Source organism: Oncorhynchus nerka, linkage group LG23 (genome assembly GCF_034236695.1).
Source record: "Oncorhynchus nerka isolate Pitt River linkage group LG23, Oner_Uvic_2.0, whole genome shotgun sequence".
NCBI lineage: Eukaryota > Metazoa > Chordata > Actinopteri > Salmoniformes > Salmonidae > Oncorhynchus > Oncorhynchus nerka.
In genome coordinates this window covers 32464039-32490003 of record NC_088418.1, presented here as the reverse complement: position 1 = coordinate 32490003, position 25965 = coordinate 32464039, and the positions used below count along the sequence as shown (strand labels likewise).

Here is a 25965-nt window from a genome sequence, read left to right as displayed (position 1 = left end):
TGCCCCTCCATTTCCTGTAGTTCACGATCAGCTCCTTTGTCTTGCTGATGTTGAGGGAGATGTTGTTGTCCTGGCACCACACTGCCAGTCTCAGACCTCCACCCTATAGGCTGCCTCATCATCGTTGATCAGTCCTACCACCGTTGTGTCGGCAGAAAACTTGATGATGGTGTTGGAGTCGTGCACGGTTACGCAGTCATGGGTTAACAGCTGTTTCCCAAAACCATTGTTATTAACATTGCACTTGAAAATGCTCGGAATCTAACGTCTGCCTCAGACCTCTGGTAGAACAACTAAGTCAGTTGTTAGCTGATTTATACACAGAAGATCTCCGCTAATATGAGTCACATGGTTTATCCATTCTCTGTGACAACCGATAACTTCAGAAGAAAGTTGACTACAAACACAAAGTTGCCAATGTCTTTGCAATTGATACAAACAAGTGACTTATAAAAAATATGCTTCAAATGATAACTGAGATGACTGCATTAAAATATAAACAGTAGGCTGTAGGCCTATTTTAATTATAAATACATTTCATGTTCAAATGAGTTATATTTTGCTACTTGTAGGCTACTGTCCGTAATTTGTCTCAATTAATTTCATGATGTGTAGTCTATCTAAGAGCTGATCCGTCTTCAGTATTATGAAATAATTATATTGTTAACATAAGATTTGAGTGGAGAAGGCTGATCCGAGAGCAGCGCTTCATTTATATCAACCAGCGTGTTTCAGGGGAAGGGGGTGTATCTGAGCACCATCAGCTAGGACTTGACTTTGGTCAATCAAATCTCCCCATTCTTGCTAAATTTTGCATGCCTTCTCAAACAGCTACAACTGTCTATACATTCGCACATCAAGTCCTTTCTTGAGTTGGGCTCGGGGATGGAACAACAGTTGAACATCTGAGCTTGTGGTTGTTTGTGGGGGTAGCGTTGGGTACGTACGTACGTACGTACGTATGTACAGTTGAAGTCGGAAGTTTACATACACTTAGCTTGGAGTCATTAAAACTTGTTTTTCAACCACTCCACAAATTTCTTGTTAACAAACTATAGTTTTGGCAGTTGGTTAGGACATCTACGTTGTGTTTACAGACAGAATATTCCACTTATAATTCACTTGAAGTCCTCATGATTGTTTTCTGATGCAGCTTGAATCATTTAGTCACTTGTCATAGACTTGTAAAAAAAAATATTAGATAAAAGATTTGATCAAACTCCATTATATACATACTAGCTAGTTCAATTTTCCTAGCTTGACTTGTAGTGGTCCTTGCAAGTCCTGTTATGGCCGAATCAAATAAATTGTACTGTACTGAACAACACTGCTTCATGTAAAAAGAGTGCTTTTTACAGAAAAAACTAAAACTTCTCAAGCACTCTTCTCATCAATCAATCTTCATGAATCATCAAAATCAGCCATTTTAATTATTTAATAATCTTGGATAGACAGTGCATGGTAAAATTGCTCCCATGAACCTGTAGAAATGAGTACCGCCTCGGTTTAGCCCGCCTTTGAGGGTAGGAACACATTTTGTAGAAGGAAGAAGGGCTCCCGTCAGGCTGTAGTCTTTACAAAGCCATGTAAACTTTGTCAACCTAGATATCCTGCAATGTTGTGGCAGACAGGAACATCGTTGAGACAAGTCCAATGGCTCTATTAAACAAGGATAACCATATATACTCGCTGCTAGAATGATTGTGCAATCGGTGAAACACAAAGGCCACAAAAATTGCTACACAACATGACTCCATTCATTTTTGGAACAGACAGTAGGTTCAATCAATCGCTGATGTCACTGGTTGATCTCTCTCGGCGCGTGAATTAAAAAATGCAACTTTGGTGCATAATTATGTCTGAAACACCTCTCATCACTCATAATTATGTAGGGAGACTGGAAAAGCAGTATCTCAGTGCTGTGTTGTCCTTCTTTTCTGCCATGACAGGATGCAGAGGAGAGCGGTCTTCTGGATGATCAGGAGAGCAGTGGTCAATGTCGTCAAGACAGCACTGGACCGTGTGGTCAAGATGGCGATGTGGTGGTGGTGGACAGTGCAGGGCAGGACGCAGCGGACAGGGTTTACTTGGACCTCATTCCTGTACGATCGTTCCTGCACACGTCCTGTGGCATAGGGTCCCCAAACAAAGAACCCCCCCGCTCTTCACCCGCCCCCACTGAGGAGCAGCAGGACCTCCCTAGCCAGGTATGGAACCAAATCATTCAGGATCTAAACCCAAGGCTAATACTGTATCCATTGTAATCATGTAAGAATGTCTAAATTATATCTTAAGTCAATTCAGTGAGCATCAATTCATTATCTGAATTGAATTAAGCTTAACCCTGATTTTAATACAAAGGTTTGAACAATACCATTGTTTAGTATCTTGTGCTATAAATAATATTGGTGTGGATGTTGTTAGAATAAAACGAGAAATGTTTGTACGTGTAGATAACATAATTCATTAAATGTAATGCATGTCTACATTCCTAGGTTGATTCTAGCATCATATCCGAATCAGAGCTTCCACCATCCCACAATGGAGTGGAACCCACTGCTAACACCAACAGACCTGAGCAGGAGCGCCCCTGTCTCCCAGCCCTCTACAGCCCTATGCCCAGGCTCAAAAGACCTCTCTCCTCAGCCAAGACATCCAGAAAAGGGCCAGTCCAGGCATACAGCACCCCCAGGCCCCCAGTACAACCACCCATAACACACAGCCCCCCAAAACCCCTCAGAGTCCTGCAGCTACCACTCTTGCATTCAGCCTTCCCCCTCACAGTCCCCAACCTCTCAGAGGCCGGAGTGCCAGCAGTGGAGACCAAAGGACCAAAGTCTTATCCACAGGTGAGAAATGAACCACAGACACAGAGGATATTGGAGAGCAATGTAATTGAACAGTCACTCTAATCAAGTAGAAACTTTTTACACAGAGTGAATGGAAACCGGCACACTATAAATATATCTACTTGTTTATCCTATCCAAGATGGCGTAGCAGTTGGACGTGTGTTTGTCTTGTACCGTGTAAATAGTCTGTAAATAGTCTGTTTCTTCATTTTTTTTCATATATATTTTAATCTCACTTTCCATCTACGAACTAAATATACTTTCCTGCAACCCGCCTCACCCAATGTGGTACGGATCTGCTATATTTATACTTTAGAACTGGAACCTCCATCAGCAGCTAGCCAGCTAACTAGCTATTAGTCATTGTTAGCCACTGCTAGCGGTCTTCACCTTTAGCTCGGACACCAGCCAGCTTTAGCTCGGTCAATACCTGCCAGTCTGCACAGAGCGATATCAACCCAGAGCATATCAGACTACTTTTCTCTACCACATCACTGGATTCCTGCTGCAAATTCTGGACAATTACACCGTATCATCGCAGCTAGCTAGCTGCAACCGAGTGGATATTGTTGGCTAACGCCTCTGTCCCGACGCAAGCACCAGTTAGCCTTGAGCTTGCCTCGAGCTAGGCCCATCTCCCGGTTAGCCGGCGAAGTATACCAGCTAATTCTTGGGCTACAATACCTATTTTGTCAATTGGCCTGGACCCTTTATTGTCGACACGGATCCCCGCCAATCCAGCTGATCTCTGCTGGACTGTTCACTAACACGGTATCTCATTTTGTTTATCTGTCGGCTCCAGCCTCGAACTCAGGTCCTGTGTGTACCTAACTGACCCTCTCTGCCCATTCATCGCCATTTACCCGTTGTTGTCTTAGCTCTCCCGATCAACACCTGAGATTGCTTTATGCCTCTCTCTAATGTCAATATGCCTTGTCTACTGCTGTTTCGGTTAGTTCTTATTGTTTTATTTCACTGTAGAGCCCCCAGTCCCGCTCAACATGCCTTAGATAGCTATTTTGTCCCACCCCCAGACATGCGTAGACCTCACCTGGCTTAACTGGTGCCTCCAGAGATGCAACCTCTCTCATCGTCACTCAATGCCTAGGTTTACCTCCACTATACTCACATCCTACCATACACTTGTCTGTACATTATGCCCTGAATCTATTCTACCTCGCCCAGAAAATTGCTCCTTTTATTCTAGCCAACCAGTTCTGTAGTCTTTAGCCGTACCCTTATCCTACTCCTCCTCTGTTCCTCTGGTGATGTAGAGGTTAACCCAGGCCCTGTAGCCCCCAGTACTACACCTATTCCCCAGGCGCTCTCATTTGTTGACATTTGTAACCGTAAAAGCCTTGGTTTCATTCATGTTAACTTCAGAAGCCTCCTCCCTAAGTTTGTTTTATTCACTGCTTTAGCACACTCCGCAAACCCGGATGTGCTAGCCGTGTCTGAATCCTGGCTTAGGAAAGCCACCAAAAATTCTGACATTTCCATCCCCAACAGCAGAGTTGAAATCTACTGCAAAGAGTGTGCAGTTGACCTCATCCCGTCAGGAGAGGATGCTTGGTTATTCTTTAAAAGTGCTTTCCTCACCATCTTAAATGAGCATGCCTCATGAGCATCAAAAAATGTAGAACTAAGAACAGTTGTAGCCCTTGATTCACTCCAGACTTGACTGCCCTCGACCAGCACAAAAACATCCAGTGGCGTATTGCATTAGCATCGAATAGCCCCCGCGATATGCTACTTTTCAGGGAAGTCAGAAACCAATATACACAGTCAGTCAGTAAAGCAAAGGCTAGCTTTTTCAAACAGAAATGTGCATCCTGTAGCACTAATTCCAAAATGGATATTCTGAGGTCAATTGGTTATTCAGGCATATCTTTTTTTTTTATTCCCTCCACCACCACCCCTCTTTGGAGGACAAATATCTTAGTTTTTTTTTACAGCTTTTTTGCTACATATACATACACATTTTGCATACACAATTTACATACACTGCATGCACAATTATTAGGCAAGTGAGTATTCTGATCTTATCATTATTTCTATGGACATTTTCCAACTCCAAACCATATAAACTTGAATGCTCATCAGATGTAATCATTTTCAGGTGATATGTATATCAGGTGTGCATAATTATTAGGCAGCTTCATTACCTCAGGTAAAATGGGCCAAAAAAGAGATTTAACTGACACTGAAAGTCAAAAATTGTAAAATGCCTTTCACATGGATGCAACACTCTTGAAATAGCTAAACTATTGAGGCGTGACCACCGGCCAATCAAACGTTTTGTTGTCAATAGTCAACTGGGGTGCAAAAAACCCATGGAGAAGAAAATACGCAAATTAACTGCAAAAGGCTTGAGAGGAATTAAACGTCAAGCTACCAGGAATCCATTATCCTCCAGTGCCACCATATTCCAGAACTGCAACCTGCCTGGAGTGTCCAGAAGTACAAGGTGTTAAGTGCTGAAGCGTCAAGATTGGGCAAAGAAATACCTGAAGACAGATTTTTTTAAAGGTTTTATGGACAGATGAAATGAGAGTGACTCTTGATGGACCAGATAGATGGGCCCATGGCTGGATCAGTAATGGTCACAGGGCACTTCGAATCAGGCGCCAGCAAGGCGGAGGATGGGTAATGGTATGGGCTGCTATCATTAAGGATGGACCTTTTCGGGTTGAAGATGGACTGAAACTTAACTCCCAAACCTACTGCCAGTTTCTGGAAGATGCTTCCAGTGGTATCTTACGAGCAGTATTTTACAAGCAGTGGTACAGGAAGAAGTCCTCAGCATTCAAGAAGGCCATGATCTTTATGCAGGACAATGCTCCATCACATTCATCCAAGTACTCCCCTGCTTGGCTAGCCAGCAAGGGCCTCAAAGATACCCGAATAATGACCTTGCCCCCTTCCTCACCTGACTTAAATCCTATTGAGAACTTGTGGGCCCTTCTCAAATGTGAGATTTACATTGAGGGAAGACAATACACCTCTTTGAACAGCATTTGGGAGGCTGTGGTTGCTGCTTCAGTGAAAGTTGATCGTGAACAGATCAAGAAACTGACAGACTCCATAGACCGAAGGTTCATGGCAGTTATTGAAAAGAAGGGTGGCTATATTGGTCACTGAAGTGAGTTGGGAGAAATTATTTTTGTCGTTTAGTTGCCTAATAATTGTGCACACTAATAGTTGCCTAATAATTGTGCACACTTATATATTCCCCTGAGAAAGACAAAACATTTCCTTTGTTAAATATTCAGGTTAGAGGTTCAACAGCATTTGGATTGACTGAGAGCATTGTTTGTTCAACAATAAAATGAATCCTGAGGAATACAATTTGCCTATTAAGCCTATTAATTGTGCACGCAGTGTACATGTAAAATGTTTCCTTTTCTTCCTCTTGGTTCCTAGCCACGCCTGGGGCCATCGAGGTGAAACTGGGGAAGAACAGAACGGAGGCGGACATGCGGCTCTACACGGAAGAGCGTGACCGGCTGGAGAGAGAGAAGGAAGAGATACGGAGCAGCCTGGTAAACCTGAAGAAGGAGAGGAGGGAGACCAAGGAGGAACTCAGCACCTGCCAAGGTACACCATCAACCCCTTGTGCTGGAGCACAACACATAGTTAGCCTTTACACAAGGTCCCTTTCTCAATTCATCTTTCCTCCATTGCTTACCTCCTTTCTCCTCACCTCCCACTGTGCACACATTGGTTTTAATCAACGTTGTTTCAACCTCATTTGTTAACATATTGTGGCGTGGAATCAACGTGGAAAATACATTGGATTTGAAAAAAGTAATCGACCAGTACTGTTTTCATCTAATTTCAACCAGCATTGTAAACATTGAAATTAGGGTAAAACTTCAACTTAATTACATTGACTAAACGTGATTAACAGGTTGTTGCATCAATCTAATTTCAACATAATCATCAAAACTATGTATACGTGGAATTTGCGTTAAATTCAATGGTATGTTTGAATCAACGTCATGCCATCAACCTAAATATAGAAGGGTATATTGAAATAAAATGTGACACCACAGTCCAACAAATTAACAGTGACTCTTACTGGTATATGAGGAGTAATGCACTTCAGTGAGAACTGTCTACCATCCAGATGCCTACTTCTATGTATCCTGCTTAGCATTGGAAACAATCTGAGTTTGATTCAGCTGAGCCATCATATTTAGACATTGTGCAGCTTCCATACTCATTTGCGTAGACTACCTAATAACATAGAATAGTTTAATGAAGAATGAACATTTGGAGTGAGGTTGGGTTTATGGAGGCGACATTGGCATCTGATTTGCCCAAAGGACACCATTTCAACTTGAAGCTAGGCATACTGTCAATCATTCATGGTTGATTGGATCATTAGAAGTTTAAAAGTAGTTACCATTAGCCCTATAAATAGCTAAATTCATAATACACAGAAAATAAATATAAACGCAACATGTAAAGTGTTGATGCCATGTTTCATGAGCTGAAATAAAAGTTCCCAGACATTTTCCATACACACAAAAAGCATATTTCTCTCAAATGTTGTGTGCAAATTTGTTTATGCCCCTAGGTGAGCATTTCTCCTTTGCCAAGATAATCCATCCACCTGACAGGTGTGGCATATCAAGAAACTGATTAAACAGCATGATCATTACACAGGTGCCACAGATGTCTACATTTTTTAGGGAACGTGCAATAGGCATGCTGACTGCAGGAATGTCCACCTGCTGCCAGAGAATTGTTGCCAGAGAATTGAATGTTCATTTCTCTACCATAAGCTGAGAATTGAGAATTTGGCAGTATGTCCAACCAGCCTCACAACAGCAGACCACGTGTAACTACATCAGCACAGGACCTCCACATCCGGCTTCTTCACCTGCGGAATCATCTGAGACATGCCACCTGGAAAGCTGATGAAAGTGAGGAGTATTTCTGTCTGTTAATAAATATTTTTGTGGGGTAAAACTCATTCTGATTGGTTGAGCCTGGCTTCCCAGTGGGTGGGCCTGGCTCCCAAATATATGTGGACACCGTTTTGTCGAACATCTCATTCCAAAATCATGGGCATGGACCTCACTTTGTGCATGGGGGACTTGTCATGCTGAAACAGGAAAGGGCCTTCCCCAGACTGTTGCCACAAAGTTGGAAGCACAGTATTGTCTAGAATGTCATTGTATGCTGTAGCGTTAATATTTCCCTTCACTAGAACTAAGGAGCCTGAACCATGAAAAACAGCCCGAGACCATTATTCCTCCTCCACCAAACCTTACCATTTGGCCTATGCGTTTGGGCAGGTAGCGTTCTCCTGATATACGTCAAACCCAGATTCATCCGTCGGACTGCCAGATGGTGAAAACTTGTTTCCACTGCTCCAGAGTCCAATGTCGGCGAGTTTTACACCACTCCAGCCAACATTTAAATCAAATCAAATCAAATTTGATTGGTCACATACACATAGCAGATGTGGGGCGGCAGGGTAGCCTAGTGGTTAGAGCGTTGGACTAGTAACCGAAAGGTTGCACGTCAGCTCGGGGATTTGAACAAGGTACAAATCTGTCGTTCTGCCCCTGAACAGGCAGTTAACCCACTGTTCCTAGGCCGTCATTGAAAATAAGAATTTGTTCTTAACCTGTTGCTTCTACTCGGGACGCTTGCGTCCCAACTAGAGCTCTGGAAATGCAAATGCACTACGCTAAATGATAATAGTATTAGTTAAAACTCAAAAGTTCATTAAAATACACATGCAGGGTATCGAATTAAAGCTACACTCGTTGTGAATCCAGGCAACAAGTCAGATTTTTAAAATGCTTTTCGGCGAAAGCATGAGAAGCTATTATCTGATAGCATGCAACACCCCAAAAGACCCACAGGGGACGTAAACAAAATAATTAGCATTTCGGCGTTACACAAACCGCACAATAAAATAGAAAACATTCATTACCTTTCACCATCTTCTTTGTTGGCACTCCTAGATGTCCCATAAACACTATTTGGGTCTTTATTTCGATTAAATCGGTCCATATAAAGCCTAGATATCGTTATATGTAGACTGTGTGATAAACGAAAAAAACATCGTTTCAAAACGTAACGTCATTTTTTAAAATTCAAAAAGTCGACGATAAACTTTCACAAAACACTTCGAAATACGTTTGTAATGCAACTTTAGGTATTAGTAAACGTTAATAAGCGATAAAATTCATCAGGAGGCGATGTAAAGATCATTAGCTGTCCGTCTGGAAAAATGTCCGGCTAGAAACTCAACGAAAATATCCGGTCCTAGACCGGATTAGATACGGTGTCCTGTATGTGTTTGACCAAGAAAAAACTCGAAGGGAAATGACAAGACTCTAGACACCCTGTGGAAGCTGTAGGTACTGCAACCTCAGTCAATTAATTGTGGTTCACGTTTATCAATGGGTTCAAGTAGCGCATGGATATATTTTCCCCATTTTCAGTGATCAGTTTTTCCTGTGCTTTTCGATGTAAATGCCGTTCTGGTAAAGCCACAGCAGTGATTTAACCAGTTTTTTTAAACGTCTGAGTGTTTTCTATCCACACAGACTAAGCAAATGCATATACTATATTCCTGGCATGAGTAGCAGGGCGCTGAAATGTTGCGCGATTTTTAACAGAATGTTCAAAAAAGTAGAGGGTCGACTGAAGAGGTTAACTGACTTGCCTCGTTAAATAAAGGTAAAATAAATAAAATGTGACATTGTTTAAAGTGGCTAGTGATACATTTAAAGTTCATGAAAATAAATAGCTAGCCCTGTTGCCCAAAGCTAATGTTATAAGCAGCCAGCTAGCTTCATCTGGCTAGTGAGGCTCGACCGGTCCGGGTTGTGTTGTGAAGCTAGCCAATAAGGATTAGGCACAATAGTGGAATTTGCGGTTTGCCTTCAAAATAAAACTATGACATTGAAAGTGATGCAAATGAATGCAAATAGTAGAATTATGCCATACTTTAATTTTGAAGGCCACTTGTGGCTAATTTATTGTGGTTAGCTTCACATAGATGGGTCTGACCACCATTAATCAAATAAGAACTGTCTTTATAAATTAGGGTTATTCTCGATGACACCTAGCTATATAGTTAGCTAGCTAAGTATAGCTAGTGAAGATTATTTCGCTATGTTTTTGGGGAAGAACATTGTTTGCATCCATGAGGTAGCTAGCTTTCTTTTATGACCAGCACTGTAGGTGCTCTAGGCAACTTTACCAGCGTCATAACGTACGTATCGATAAATCGCTGTTGCATGAAATTCATATCAGTGCATCACTAGACTGTATATATACTATTCAAGCAGAAGATACATCTCCTTCAAATGTTGATATTTTGTTGAGTTCACAATTCAATGTCCATTTTGTCTACAAATTCATAATTGATATGTTGGATTCATCCATCTCAACCGAAAATCAAAGTTAAAGAATACCACTAAATCAAATCAAACTTTAAATGCACTTCAAATAAGGTTTGATTTGATTGAGTTATATTATTAATGTTAGCTCTCTGTGTTCATGCAAGGGCCAGCCGTGCTGCCCTGTTCTGAGCCAATTGTAAATTTCCCTCTAAGTCCCTCTTTGTGGCATCTGACTACATGACTGAACAGTAGTCCAGGTGAGACAAAACTATGGCCTGGTTTATCTCAAAGCCAGTGCCATGTCGTTAGTAAAGATTGAAAAAGGTAAGGGGCATAGACAGCTGCCCTGAGAAATTCCGGATTCTACCTGGATTATGTTGGAGGCTTCCATTAAATAACCTCTGTTTTCTGTTAGACAGGTAACTCTTTATCCACAAAATAGCAGGGGGTAAAGCTATAACACATATGGTTTGGGTGGTGGACATTGTTGATACACACAGGAAACTGTTGAGCATGAAAAATCCAGCAGCATTGCAGGTCTTGACACAAACCGGTCCGCCTGGCAGCTACTACCATACCCGTTCAAAGGCACTAACATTTTTTGACTTGACCATTCACCCTCTGAATGGCGCACACACAATCCATTTCTCAATTGTCAAAGTTTAAAAATCCTTCTTTAACATGTCTCCCCCCTTCATCTACACTGATTGAAGTGGATTTAACAATTGATATCAATAAGGGATCATAGTTTTCAACTGGATTCACCTGGTCAGTCTGTCATGGAAAGTTCTTAATGTTTTGTATACTCAGTTGAATATTCTATTGAATATAGGATGAAAAATATTTTTTGTTTCTGTGTAATTTTCAATACAATTTCAATGTATACATAATTATGTTGAAATTAGATTGACTTAACTTGACTAACAGGTTGTTAAATCAATGTATTTAAGTTGAAGTTTTAGCCTAATTTCAATGTTTACAGCGCTGGCTGAAATGAAAACAGTACTGATGGAAGACTTTAAAAAAAAAATTGAATGTATTTTCCACGTTGATTCCAATCCGTTGACAAATTATGTTGAAACAACGTTGAATTAACCAGTGTGTGCCCAGTGGGCTCCTCAAAACGCATTGGAGAGGAAGGCCTGAGGGCAGGGACCTTGGACATCTGCAAAGCTGATGTTTTGGAAGTGTCGGAGGTGTAACTGCAGTATGAGCTGACATATCAGTGAGCGGCTGCTATCGAGTGTCACAAACCACTCCCTTTCTTATTATCCCTATTGCGTTATAAGTTAAAAAACGGCGGTATACAGTGTAGAATGTGTCGCTGATCGAATGACTCGTATGTAATAAATAATAAGACACTCATCTAAAGTGAATCGGTGCCGCTCCCCCATATTCCTCCTCAAGTTTACGAAGCACTGTTCTCATCCTCTTGTGGGCATGGATGTCATAAGGTGAACGCACCAATTTGTAAGTCGCTCTGGATAAGAGCGTCTGCTAAATGACTTAAATGTAAAATGTAAATGGCATGATTGATGCATTCTAGTTTCCCTAACTCAATGCCTGGGAAGCAATCTAATTTGACAACTGCCTTGTATGCAGTACTGTCACCATCTGACAGCATCATATTATTCTCTTCTAATTAGCTTTGCAGCACTCACCATTGACTATAGCCCTCTTTGAATCTCTGCAACTAAAGTGGGGGGGGGGAAATACTTACTATGATGTCTGTCGACATTACAGTCATAACTGCAGCACTAAATATCAGGGTGTTACCGTATGTAAATATTAGAATAACAGTGCAGTTCAAGAAAAGTTAATAAAAGTAACAATAAAATAACAATAACGAGGCTATATACAGGGGGTAATGGTACCGAGTCAATGTGCGGTGGTACAGGTTAGTCAAGGTAATTTGTACATGCAAGTAGCAGCAGTGTACAAAACAAATGGAGGGGAGTGTCAATATAAATAGTCTGGGTGGCCATTTGATTAATTGTTCAGCAGTTTTATGGCTTGGGGGTAGAAGCTGTTAAGGAGCCTTTTGGTCCTAGACTTGGCGCTCCGGAACTGCTTGCCGTGCGGTAGCAGAGAGAACAGTCTATGACTTGGGTGACTGGAGTCTTCGAATATTTTTGGGGCTTTCCTTTGACCCCGCCTAGTATATAGGTCATGGATGGCCGGAAGCTTGGCCCCAGTGATGTACTGGGCCATTCGCACTACCCTCTGTAGCGCCTTACGGTCAGATGCTGAGCTGTTTCCATACCAGGCAGTGATGCAACCGGTCAGGATGCTCTCGATGGTGCAGCTGTAGAACTTTTTGAGGATCTGGGAACTCATGCCAAATCTTTTCATTCTCCTGAGGGCGAAAAGATGATGTTGTGCCCTCTTCAAGACTGTCTTGGTGTGTTTGGACCTTGATAGTTCGTTGGTGATGTGGACACCAAGGAACTTGAAACACTTGACCCACTCCACTACAGCCCCGTTGACGTTAATGTGGGCCTGTCCGGCCCACCTTTTCCTATAGTCCTAGATCTGCTCCTTTGTTTTAATCACATTGAGGGAGAGGTTGTTGTCCTGCCACCACACTGCTAGGTCTCTGACCAACTCCCGATAGGCTCTCATCATTGTCGAGCATCAGACCTACCACTTGTCGTCAGCAAACTTAATGATGGTGTTGGAGTCGTGTTTGGCCACGCAGTCGTGGGTGTACAGGAGGGGACTAAGTACACACCCCTGAGGGGCCCCGGTGTTGAGGATCAGCGTGGCTGACGTGTTGTTGCCTACCCTTACCACATGGGTGCGGCCCGTCAGAATGTCCAGGATCCAGTTGCAGAGGGAGGTGTTTAGTCCCAGGGTCCTTAGCTAAGTGATGAGCTTTGTGGGCACTATGGTGTTAAACACTGAGCTGTAGTCAATGACCAGCATTCTCACATATGTGTTCCTTTTGTCCAGGTGGAAAAGGGCAGTGTGGAGTGCGATTGAGTTTGCTTCATCTTTTGGGGCGGTATGTGAATTGAAGTGGGTCTAAGGTATCCGGGATGATGCTGTTGATGTGAGCCATGACCAGTCTTTCAAAGCACTTCATGGCTACTGACGTGAGTGCTACGGGGCGGTAATCATTTAGGCAGGTTGCCTTCGCATCCTTGGGCACAGGGACTATGGTGGTTTGCTTGAAACATGTAGGTATTACAGACTCGGTCAGGGAGAGGTTGAAAATGTCAGTGAAGACACTTGCTTGGAGTACACATCCTGCTAATCCGTCTAGCCCCGCGGCTTTGTGAATGTTAAGGTCTTGCTCACATTGGCTACCGGGAGCATTATCACACAGTCATCTGGAACAGCTTGTGCTCTCATGCATGCTTCACTGTTGCGTGCCTCGACGCGAGCATAAAAGGCATTTAGCTCGTCTGGTAGGCTTGCATCACTGGGCAGCTCGCGGCTGGGTTTCCCTTTATAGTCCGTAATAGTTTAAGTCCTGCCACATCTGACGAGCGTCAGAGCTGGTGTAGTAGGATTCAATCTTAATCCTGTGTTGACCCTTTGCCTGTTTGATGGTTCGCCTGAGGGCGTAGCGTGATTTCTTATAAGCGTCCGGATTAGTGTCCAGCTCCTTGAAAAAGGCAGCTGTCGCCTTTAGCTCGATGCGGATGTTGCCTGTAATCATCGATGCACTTATTGATGAAGCCGATGACTGAGGTGGTATACTCCTCAATGCCGTTTAATGAATTCCGGAACATATTCAAGTCTGTGCTAGCAAAACAGTCCTGTAGCGTAGCATCTGCGTCATCTGAACACTTCTGTATTGAGCGAGTCACTGGTACTTCCTGCTTTAGTTTTAGCTTGTAATGGGAAACCAGGAGGATAGAATTATGGTCAGGTTTGCCACATGGAGGGCGACCTTCTCTTCCAATACGGTTAAGAAGGCAAGAAGATGAATTGCAGAAAGACGAGTTGAGCCAATTAAATTCCTGAATTCATAGGCCTAGATTCAATCAAAATGTGTGTTAATCTGTGTTGGATGACATCTGCAAAGCTGATGTTTTGGCAGTGTCGGAGGTGTGAATGCGGTATGAGCTGACATATCGGTGAGCGGCTGCTACTGCATTATAAGTAAAAAAAATGGCGGGAGACGTTGAAGACTGTGTCGTCGATCGAATGACTCAAATGTAATAAATAAATAATAGAAATAGAAATAATAAAACACTCATTTCAAAGAGGTGAATCAGTGCCTCTTTTTCCACCCTGATTCCTTTTCCTTTCTTTTCTGTTTGCTTTTTCTACATGTGCAATGGATATGAAATTAGCATAATTAGCATGCAATTCATTCCTAGGAAATAGGCTACACTTTTTGTTAACTAATCCAACAATACCATTGTTGGTGACATTGACAAACACACTTGCGACTGCCCACATTGACCACGGCAGATGGCCAACTGATTTCACGTGTGGAGGCTAAAATAGGTATAGGTTATTAATCACTTTCTCTAGAACATCAATTTAGATATTATCCTCAAATTATTATGCAATCACAAGAATGGCATTGGGCATGCCATCAATTGATAAATCATAGGCTATTAGTGAGTAGTCTAAACTTTCTATCAGTCTAATCGAGGTGTAGACAATGGGTGTGTTCGAGTAGTAATGCTAACGAAGCCGACTGTAGATGAACGTCGATGGGTGAAGTTGGGGGAGGTGCATCTGTGACAGCCGAAAGACAGACACTTTAGTGGTTTTTCAACAGAATGGCCCAGATCAACTTGGTGGTGTCAACATAGCAGCTATTGTTTATAAAAGTTTTTATTTATAATTGTCTAAATAAATGTTTCTATACCCCCATGTTTTTTTATTTTTTAAATATTTTTATTTTTTAACCTTTTATTTAACTAGGCAAGTCCGTTAAGAACAAATTCTTATTTTCAATGACTGCCTAGGAACAGTGGGTTAACTGCCTTGTTCAGGGGAAGGACGACAGATTTTAACCTTGTCAGCTCGGGGATTCGATCTTGCAACCTTTCGGTATATATCACACTCTCACAAACTGAATTATAATGTGTGTACAATAAATTGCTTAGAAAAACGTCTCAATTATCTTATTCTTATTATCCCTATTGCGTTTATAAGTTAAAAACGGCGGTATACAGTGTAGAATGTGTCGCTGATCGAATGACTCGTATGTAATAAATAATAAGACACTCATCTAAAGTGAATCGGTGCCGCTCCCCCATATTCCTCCTCAAGTTTACGAAGCACTGTTCTCATCCTCTTGTGGGCATGATTGATGCATTCTAGTTTCCCTAACTCAATGTCTGGGAAGCAATCTAATTTGACAACTGCCTTGTATGCAGTACTGTCACCATCTGACAGCATCATATTATTCTCATCTAATTAGCTTTGCAGCACTCACCATTGACTATAGCCCTCTTTGAATCTCTGCAACTAAAGTGGGGGGGGGGAATACTTACTATGATGTCTGTCGACATTACAGTCATAACTGCAGGACTAAATATCAGGGTGTTACCGTATGTAAATATTAGCATAACAGTGCAGTTCAAGAAAAGTTAATAAAAGTAACACAAAATAACAATAACAAGGCTATATACAGGGGGTAATGGTACCGAGTCGATGTGCGGGGGTACAGGTTAGTCAAGGTAATTTGTACATGTAGGTAGGGGTGAGGTCACAATGCATTGATAATAAACAGCAAGTAGCAGCAGTGTAAAAAAACAAATGGATTATCTCTAATTTGTATCCCCTGTAGCTTTAGAATCGTAGCAAAATTGGTTCCTGTTTGGGTCAACCAAAAACACCCTATTGATTAGTTGACATATAGTATCTCCTCACTAGCCAGGCAATGGCTGCATGTTGCAGTTGGTGAGAAACAAGTACGGCGACTTGAAGGCGACTTCATCCAAAAACTGCATGACCTTTGATCACATTGTAAAGTTAATGCAGTCAACATGTAGGCACAAATGTAACACACTTCGAAAGGCAGTGACCAACTTTGGTTACCGACTTGACAAAATGGATCCGCACGAAAGCGCCCAATAAAACTTCACCCATTCGAGTGTTTGAACTTGTAACACGGCTGCAACGTCTAATCCCTGCATGGGATTTGCCGGATGATAAAGTCAGTGTGGTTTTGTTGCATCGAATGGCAATGTCCGCAATAGGTATAACACCGGGAGCCGCTTGTGGATTGGACAGCTCTAACGCAATTCCACCTCCGACACTCAAAAACAACCGCTATGCAAAATGTCAGCTAAAGAGGATCTGATTGAATTAAGCCTTTACTTAGTGTCTATGCTGTTTTTAAAACATTCAAGTATAAAAGACAACTTCATGTGTAATCTTTGTTTTGTGTGTTTTTATCCCATACTAAAAAAGTGCACATTTGGCAAATTCTTAATTATTCTAGCCTTTAGTAAGAAACAGTTAAACCATGTTAAAATGATGCTTGTTTCATGACTTTCTCTCTGCATATGCCATATGTAAGCTGTAAAGTAAACAAGCATGTCACTTAAAAACAATCTCAATCACTGAGATCATGATTGGCATCCACATGTCATTATGATTGTAATTATGTCAGGTTTGACGTTCTGATTGACACATGTCCATGTTACTCAGACCCGGCGCAGCAGGCCTCCCTGGATGCATGTCTGAAGCAGAAGGAGGAGGCGTGCCGGGAGGCGGAGCATTGTCGGGTGGAGGTGGAGCTACGATTGATGGATGTGAAAGAGAGTCTGAGGAAAGCAGAGGCGGGGCCTTTCGTTCTGGGCACCACATTGGACAGCAGCCTCCTGGACACACCCATGGTGTGTATGTAGGTTAACACTGCCTATAAGAAATTTGCCCCTGGATGCTGATCTTGGTTAAATTTCGCATTTCCCCCACTTATGGTTAAGGACAGGCACCACAGGCTAATAGTTATTTTTTTGATTTACTCTAATCAGACTGAAAATGTAACAGTTGAAAGTATACATAAAAACAATATTTTTGTATTATATGTTTTAGTTATTTCAAATTTAAATATGCAAATGAGCCAACATATGCCCTTCTTTACATGTTACAAGAATCAGTTTTTCAACACATTGCTTCAGGGCAGAATATTTTAGTTTTTTTGTGATAAGACAGTCAATGATCAGACTTTTGCAGAACAGCTTATCAAAATTTTGTAATTTCATGGAATTATTTAAAAAAAAACACTATTCACATGTATGCACATTTTGCATATAATTACATTATTGCAGGTTACAGTTGCAAAATATCCCAAAATTAGAAAATTGACAGATGGAAGCAAAATCACAATTTTTGCCTGTGGTGCCTGGCTTTAAGATTAGGAATGGAGGAGGGGAAGCTGATCCTAGAACTGTACCTAAGGCAAACTTTACCCTGAATCCTGCATATACAAAAGAGTGTATCACAAAGCAGAGCCCTATACTACATACCTGTTTTGAGGAGTTAGCGTGGTAACTTTGGTCAACTCTAAGTTCAACTCGGGATAACCTGTACCACGAAAGTGGCTCACCTTTTAGCCAGGTAAATTTCTAATGCAACGAATCCTTCAGAACTACCTGTAACCTGCTCCGGGGCAGGCTAATTCAGGAATAAATCCATTTATGAAATCAGATTCCCTCCCTCTCGCATATATTGTCATCATCCCCTTCATTTGAGGTAGACGACTGATTTAAATATTTTATTAATCAAATGTGTTAAAAAATAGTCATGTTAAAAGAAATTCATGTTAGCAGGCAATATTAAGCAAAGTTTCTGACTGATCAATGAACCATTGCATATCAGTATCAGATATGTCTCCGTCCTGGGAAATGTTCTTGTTACTTACAACCTCATGCTAATCACATTAGCCTGTGTTAGCTTAACTGTCCCGTGGATGGGACACCGATCCCGAATACATTTTTAATGCCGTCTTTGGTTGCTTTGGTGTGCTTTTCAATGCACAAGCACCTTTTTTCCCACTCATATCGCTAAATTAATTATTTTTAGACATAGAACGTTTTTACTCGGCATGAAGTTTCAAATGCATTCTGTCATTACTGAATGTTTGTGATAGGTATTAAAACTTCTTATGACCCACCATCCCGGGTCCGGGAGCGTAATCATCGCCTGACACTAATTACCATAACGCAACGGACATAAATCTTCCTAGAAAAACTTCCTATTCATGAAAATCACAAGTGAAATATATTTGAACACAGCTTAGCCTTTCGTTAATCACCCTGTCATCTCAGATTTTCAAAATATGCTTTACAGCCAAAGCTAGACAAGCATTTGTGTAAGTTTATCATAGACTAGCATAGCATTATGCCTTGCTAGCAGCAGGCAACCTTGTCACGAAAATCAGAAAAGCAATCAAATTAAATCGTTTACCTTTGATGAACTTCGGATGTTTTCACTCACGAGACTCCCAGGTAGATAGCCAAAGTTCCTTTTTTCCCAAAATATTATTTTTGTAGGTGAAATAGCTCCGTTTGTTCTTCACGTTTGGCTGAGAAATCGCCCGGAAATTGCAGTCACGAAAACGGCGAAAAATATTCCGAATTAGCTCCATAATATCGACAGAAACATGGCAAACATTGTTTATAATCAATCCTCAAGGTGTTTTTCTAATATCTATTCGATAATATATCCGTCGGGACAATTCGTTTTTCAGCAGGACCGATTGGAGTAATGGCTACTATTTTACGCAAGAGTCACCCTGGGAGCCATCATGTGACCACTTACGCAATGTAGCCGCCTACGGCTATTCTTCAACATAAATGCGTAAAACTACATCACAATGCTGTAGACACCTTGGGAAATACGTAGAAAGCGTACGCTGGTTGATAGCACATTCACAGCTCAATAGGGACTCATTGGAACGCAGCGCTTTCAAAATATGGGGCACTTCCGGATTTGATTTCTCAGGCTTTCGCCTGCAACATCATTTCTGTTATACTCACAGACAATATCTTTACAGTTTTGGAAACATTAGAGTGTTTTCTATCCAAAGCTGTCAATTATATGCATATTCTAGCATCTTGTCCGTTTAAAACGGGAACGTTTTTTTTCCAAAAATGAAAATACTGCCCCTAGAGTCGCAACAGGTTAACTAGGAAAAATGGTGTCACTTCTCTTGCAACAGAGTCAGGGTATATGCAGCAGTTTGGGCCGCCTAGCTCATTGCAAACTGTGTGAAGACTATTTCTTCCTAACAAAGACAGCCAACTTCACCAAACGGGGGATGTTTTAACAAAAGCACATTTGCGAAAAAAGCACAATCGTTGCACAACTGTACCTAACCATAAACATCAATGCCTTTCTTAAAATCAATACACAGAAGTATATATTTTAAACCTGCATATTTTGCTAAAAGAAATCCAGGTTAGCAGGCAACCAAGTGAAATTGTGTCACTTCTCTTGCGTTCATTGCACGCAGAGTCAGGGTATATGCAACAGTTTGGGCCGCCTGGCTCGTTGCGAACTAGTTTGCCAGAATTTTACATAATTATAACATAACATTGATGGTTGTGCAATGTAACAGGAATATTTAGACTTATGGATGCCAACCGTTAGATAAAATACGTAACGGTTCCGTATTTCACTGAAAGAATAAATGTTTTGTTTTCGAGATGAGAGTTTCTGGATTGGACCAAATTAATGACCTAAGGCGTGTATTTTTGTGTGTTATTATGACATAATTAAGTCAATGATTTGATAGAGCAGTCTGACTGAGCAATGGTAGGCAGCAGCAGGCTCGTTCATTCATTCAAACAGCAATTGTGTGCGTTTTGCCAGCAGCTCTTCACAATGCTTCAAGCATTGCACTGTTTATGACTTCAAGCCTATCAACTCCCGAGATTAGGCTGGTGTAACCGATGTGAAATGGCTAGCTAGTTAGCGGGGTGCGCGCTAATAGCGTTTCAAACGTCACTCGCTCTGAGACTTGGAGTGGTTGTTCCCCTTGCTCTGCATGGTTAATGCTGCTTCGAGGGTGGCTGTTGTCGAAGTGTTCCTGGTTCGAGCCCAGGTAGGGGCGAGGAGAGGGACGGAAGCTATACACGGGCAATACTAAAGTGCCTATAAGAACATCCAATAGTCAAAGGTTAATGAAATACAAATGGTATAGAGAGAAATATTCCTATAATAACTACAACCTAAAACTAATTACCTGGGAATATTGAAGACTCATGTTAAAAGGAACCACCAGCTTTCATATGTTCTCATGTTCTGTGCAAGGAACTTAAACGTTAGCTTTCTTACATGGCACATATTGCACTTTTACTTTCTTCTCCAACACTTTGTTTTTGCATTATTTAAACCAAATTGAACATGTTTCATTATTTATTTGAGGCTAAATTGATTTTATAGATGTATCATATTAAGTTAAAATAAGTGTTCATTCAGTATTGTTGTCATTATCGGCTTTTTTTGGTCCTCCAATAATCGGTATCGGCGTTGAAAAATCATAATCAAATCGACCTCTAGTCTCAATGAAGAGTTTGACGTTTGGCGTTTGACTAGCCACACGTGCACGTGCAGTTACAAGCCAACTGGAGTTAGCGGCTGGCAGACGAGCAATATCCAACGTCGTAATACGGATGAAGCTTGAGCTGGAATGTGAAGCTAACTGAAGCTAGGAATCTTGAGAAAACCCTGAGTAGATCTAGCTTGCATTGCAGTATGCCCCTCAGCATCACTAAGTTAACTAGCTAACATTCAGAATAAGCATTCAGTTCTTGACTTTCTTGTTACAGGCGAAAGCAGCATCCATGGGTCCCCCACAGACTCCCTCTCCCCCACAAACTATGGGGACTCCTCTCCTGTCAACTCCGCCACCGCGCTAAAGAATAGACCCCTGTCAATCATGGCATCCAGCAAAGGCAACGTCCTGCAGAAGGCTAAGGTCAGAGGTTATTGTCCGCCCCCCCCCCCCCACACACAGGCATTTGAGTACTTTATTTGGATCTATAATGAAGGAGAACCCACATTTTAAAGGTCATTGATGTGTGCACTTTTTGAGTTGGATGATGTCCTTTGGTTGGTGGACCATACACTGATTGAAGTGGATTTAACAAGTGACATCAATAAGGAACCATAGCTTTGACCTGGAATCACCTGGTCAATCAGTCATGGAAAAAACAGGTGTTCTTAATGTATTGTATGTTGTTGATATGATCACACATTTTACTAATTTACTCACACACATACAGTGGCAAGAAAAAGTATGTGAACCCTTTGGACTTACCTGGATGTCTGCATAAATTTGTCATCAAATTTGATCTGATCTTCATCTAAGTCACAACAATAGACAAACATATTGTTCTTAAACTAATAGCACAGAAGTTATTGTATTTTTCCATATTGAATAGATCATTTAAACATTCAGTGCAGGTTGAAAAAAGTATGTGAACCCCTAGGGTAATGACTTCTCCAAATACTTATTGGAGTAAGGAGTCTGCTAACCTGGAGTCCAATCAATGAGACGAGATTGGAGAGGTTGGTTAGAGCTGCCTTGCCCTGTAAAAAACACTCAAAAAATGTGAGTTTGCTATTCACGAGAAGCATTGCCTGGTATCAACCATGCCTCGAACAAAAGAAATCTCAGAAGACCTAAGAGTAAGAATTGTTAGTTATTAAATCCAAGGGTTCACTTTTTCCACCCTGCACTGTGAATGTTTACACGGTGTGTTCAATAAAGACTTGAAAACGTATAACTGTTTGTTATTAGTAGACAAAGATTGTGTTTGGCTATTGTTCTGACCTAGATGAAGATCAGATCCAATTCTATGACCAGTTTATGCAGAAATCCAACTATTTCATAATGGTTCACATACTTTTCCTTGCTGGCCAGAGGAAAGGAGGCAAAATGCAAGACTGCCTCTGAGATTGACATCCTTTAAAGCAGTGGTTCTCAAACCTCTCCTCAGGGACCCCTAGCCATTCCATGTATTTGATTTATTCCTGAGCTAGCACATCTGATTCAACTTATCAAGCTCTTGACTAGTTGAGTGAATCAGGTGAGCTAGTTCGGAGCTACAACAAGCGTGAAAACGTCTGGAGGTCCCTGAGGAAAGGTTTGAGAACCAGCACTTTAAATCAGTGGTCACCAATCAGTCTACAAACATTTCTGTGGAAATCCAACAATTAAAGCCTTGAGCTTCTCTTTTTTTTTTTCTCGTCTTGGGCTGTTGGCGGTAGGTGTACTTGAATCAACTGCCCTTCACGCCGGGTAGGCAAAGTGTCCCCATTTTGAACCATTTGATTTGGACATGGAGAGCTAAATCAAAGCACCTACTACTGACCAATCGGATAGCTCAAATCACTGTGCCTGCAGCTTCCACAACCCCACCCACAGCAAAGTTGATACTAGCCTATGTGAGATTTCATTACTTTTTTAAACCATGACCAGAGAGAGACAGTCAAAGAAAACAGCAAAGAGAGTTTGTGTTTAAGTTTTTATTCAGCACTGTCAACACTGTTTTTTTCCAACACCTTTACAAATGTCCTTCTCCCTACAACCAGCGCTACAGCTGCATTGAATGAGTTGCCAAGTATATTGATAGGCCTGCATTTTTATTATTAGCGACTCGTCTTGTCTATTTTAATATTGAGGAATATTTAACTTCAAAGGAACAACAACATTCATTTGTGTATGAGACAGAAATGTGGTTCTTCTCGAGTTTTGTCATCAGTCGGAAGACATTGTCCCTCCTCTCTGGTCAATCTCACCGGTGGGAGAGAGCAGGGACTTTGAGAGGCGAACCCTCTGCTGTTCTCTCCCTCCCTCTGCTGAGACTGACCATCAGTTGCATGCAGGTACCATTAGTCTGGTAAAATAAAAAAGTACATTATTTAAATGTATGCTCAGCAGTGCCTCGCAAGTAATAAAACTGATCAATTTTGTTATCATGTAGCTCAAGTTTTGAAATATAATATAGTCTGAGAAGAACAATATTGTCAGGGCAAGCATAGCCAATATGCTGTGATAATGTATTAGGCCTACTGCACAAACCTCATTCCTGCAGAACTGTTTTTATTAGGTTTTATAAGTCATGTTTTTTTTAAATATCTGAGCGGTAGACCTCTGCTTTCATTTTGACACCGAAAGTGATCTTGACTCAGAAAAGGTTGGTAACTACCACTTTAAAGGCACAATTATTTTTGTTTTGAGCCTGTTTTCAGGGATAAGGCTGAAGAAATGTAACGTCTCAAATTAATTAATTGGAGCTATATGAAGAGCCATGAGAACAACTTAATAGCTTCAAACAATGTAAAATACAGAAACTATCATGGTTGGTATTAATGCTGTTCTCTCTGCACACACAGGAATGGGAGAAGAAATCCACCACCTAGGGGTGAGCAAGACTTTCCATTTGATCTCTGACATTTGAGGTCATCATTATGACCCATGGCCAGGTCAGGTGCTATGCTTTGGCTGCACTGGGGGGCTAGGAAGTAAAGGACATAACCCTCACCACCTCCCTGCCCCTACACCTGCCTCTGTCCAACCAGAGAATAGGACAGAAACGAATGGCTCCACAGAAAGCCAATTAGAGACGAGGCACACCTGTCTACTGGAAAACCCATGCCACTGGACATTTCTAGATTTGAAAAACGATTTAAGTTGTTTTTTTTCCATAAAGTCACATTTTCATATTGTCACATTTTTTAAAAATGTTTAAAGAGATGTTTTAATAATATACAGTATTATTTTGGGAAATATGGAGCCACTTTCCTCTTACACCAGCATGCCACAGGGGACGACCCCCCTACCATGTCTACCATTTGGTACAGACTGATAGCCAAGATGTAAATACATATTACACTGTTTTGTTTACTTTTTTTACTTGTATGCTAACTAAAACTTGCACTTTTATTAAAATAAAAAAACTTAGTACTGACATAAATACATACATTTTATGTGCATTTCATAATGGAATTTAATTTCAAGTTGCCGGCACAGTCAAATGGGTCTTCATGAACACTCCTCTATTTATAAATTCATAACGTAAATCAGATTTAAAAAAGACAAACAATTCATACATCGTATCATACTCATGTTGACAAACACATTTCTCTGTATATAAACAAGTCATTTTTATATTTGCATACTGTAGCTACGAATATATATTTTGTTTCAGTCAAAAAATACTCAAGTCTTCTTCTTTCCAGAAAGAAGATGCTTTCAATCAATCAAACGTATTTATAAAGCACTTTTTACATCAGCAGATGTCACAAAGTGCTATACAGAAACCCAGCCTAAAACCCCAAACAGCAAGCAATGCAGATGTAGAAGCATGGTGGCTAGGCAAGCACCCTAGAAAGGCAGGAAACAAGTAAGAATCCTAGAGAGGAACCAGGCACTGATGGGTGGCCAGTCCTTTTCTGTTTGTGCCTGGTGGAGATAAGAGCACATGGCCATTTAAGGCCAGAATGTTCAAGATGTTCAGACGTTTATAGATGACCAGCAGGGTCAATAATAATCACAGTGCTTGTAGAGGGTGCAACAGGTCAGTTGGCTTTTCATAGCCGAGCATTCAGAGGTCAAGACAGCAGGTGCGGTAGAGAGAGAGTTGAAAATAGCAGGTCTGGGACAAGGTAGCACGTCCAGTGAACAGGCCAGGGTTCCCTAGCCGCATGGCGGAACCGTTGAAATTGTAGCAGCAGGGTGACCAGGTGGACTGGGGACGGCCAGGATTCATCAGGATTCATACAACTGACATTTACTCCTGAGGTGCTGACTTGCTGCACCCTCGACAACTACTGTGATTTTTTTGACCATGCTGGTCATTTATGAAATTTTTACATCTTGGCCATGTTCTGTTATAATCTCAACCCGGCACAGCCAGATGAGGACTGGCCACTCCTCATAGCCTGGTTCCTCTCTAGGTTTCTTCCTAGGTTTTGGCCTTTCTAGGGAGTTTTTCCTAGCCACCGTGCTTCTACACCTGCATTGCTTGCTGTTTGGGGTTTTAGGCTGGGTTTCTGTACAGCACTTTGAGATATCAGCTGATGTAAGAAGGGCTATATAAATACATTTGATTTGATCAGGCCAGGAGGTCCTGAAGCATGATCCTAGGGCTCAGGTCCTCTGGGAGGGGAGGGAGAGAGCGAACATACTTAAATTCACACAGGACACCAGATAAGACAGGAGAATTACACCAGATATAACAGACTGAACCTTGTCCCCCGGCACATAGACTATTGCAGCATATATACTGGAAACTGAGACGGGTGGGTCGGGGGACGCTGTGGCCCCTTCCAACGATACCCCCGGACAGGGCCAACCAGGCAGGATATAACACCACCCACTTTGTCAAAGCACAGCTCCCACACCACTAGAGGGGTATAGCCCATGAAAATCTTCTCCACCGCACAAACCCAAGGTGGCGCAAAACCGGACAGGAAGATCACGTCTTTGATTCAACCCACTCAAGTGACGCACCCCTCCTAGGGACGGCATGGAAGAGCACTAGTAAGCCAGTGACCCAGCCCCTGTAATAGGGTCAGAGGCAGAGAATCTCTGGAGAGCGACAGCAAGGGCAGTTCGTTGCTCCAGTGCCTTGCCGTTCACCTTTGCGCCCCTGGGCCAGACTACACTCAATCATAGAACCTACTGAAGAGATGAGTCTTCAGTAAAGACTTAAAGGTTGAGACCGAGTCTGCGTCTCTCACATGGAAAGGCAGATCATTCCATAAAAATGTAGCTCTATAGGAGAAAACCCTGCCTCCAGCTGTTTGCTTA

The 25965-nt window shown here is 41.6% G+C and overlaps 1 protein-coding gene across 1 annotated transcript in view; it reads left to right on the top strand.

Annotated features, from left to right (window-relative positions):
• Window positions 1-24129, top strand: part of afap1l2 (actin filament associated protein 1-like 2) — a 139305-nt gene extending 115176 nt beyond the window's left edge. The window contains 8 exon segments of the mRNA XM_029629768.2: window positions 1950-2207; window positions 2496-2586; window positions 2589-2849; window positions 6274-6447; window positions 16848-17035; window positions 20975-21017; window positions 21020-21123; window positions 23547-24129. Coding sequence (XP_029485628.2) covers window positions 1950-2207; window positions 2496-2586; window positions 2589-2849; window positions 6274-6447; window positions 16848-17035; window positions 20975-21017; window positions 21020-21123; window positions 23547-23573 — 1146 coding nt within the window. The 3' untranslated portion in view covers window positions 23574-24129.
• Window positions 24130-25965: the final 1836 nt, after the last annotated feature.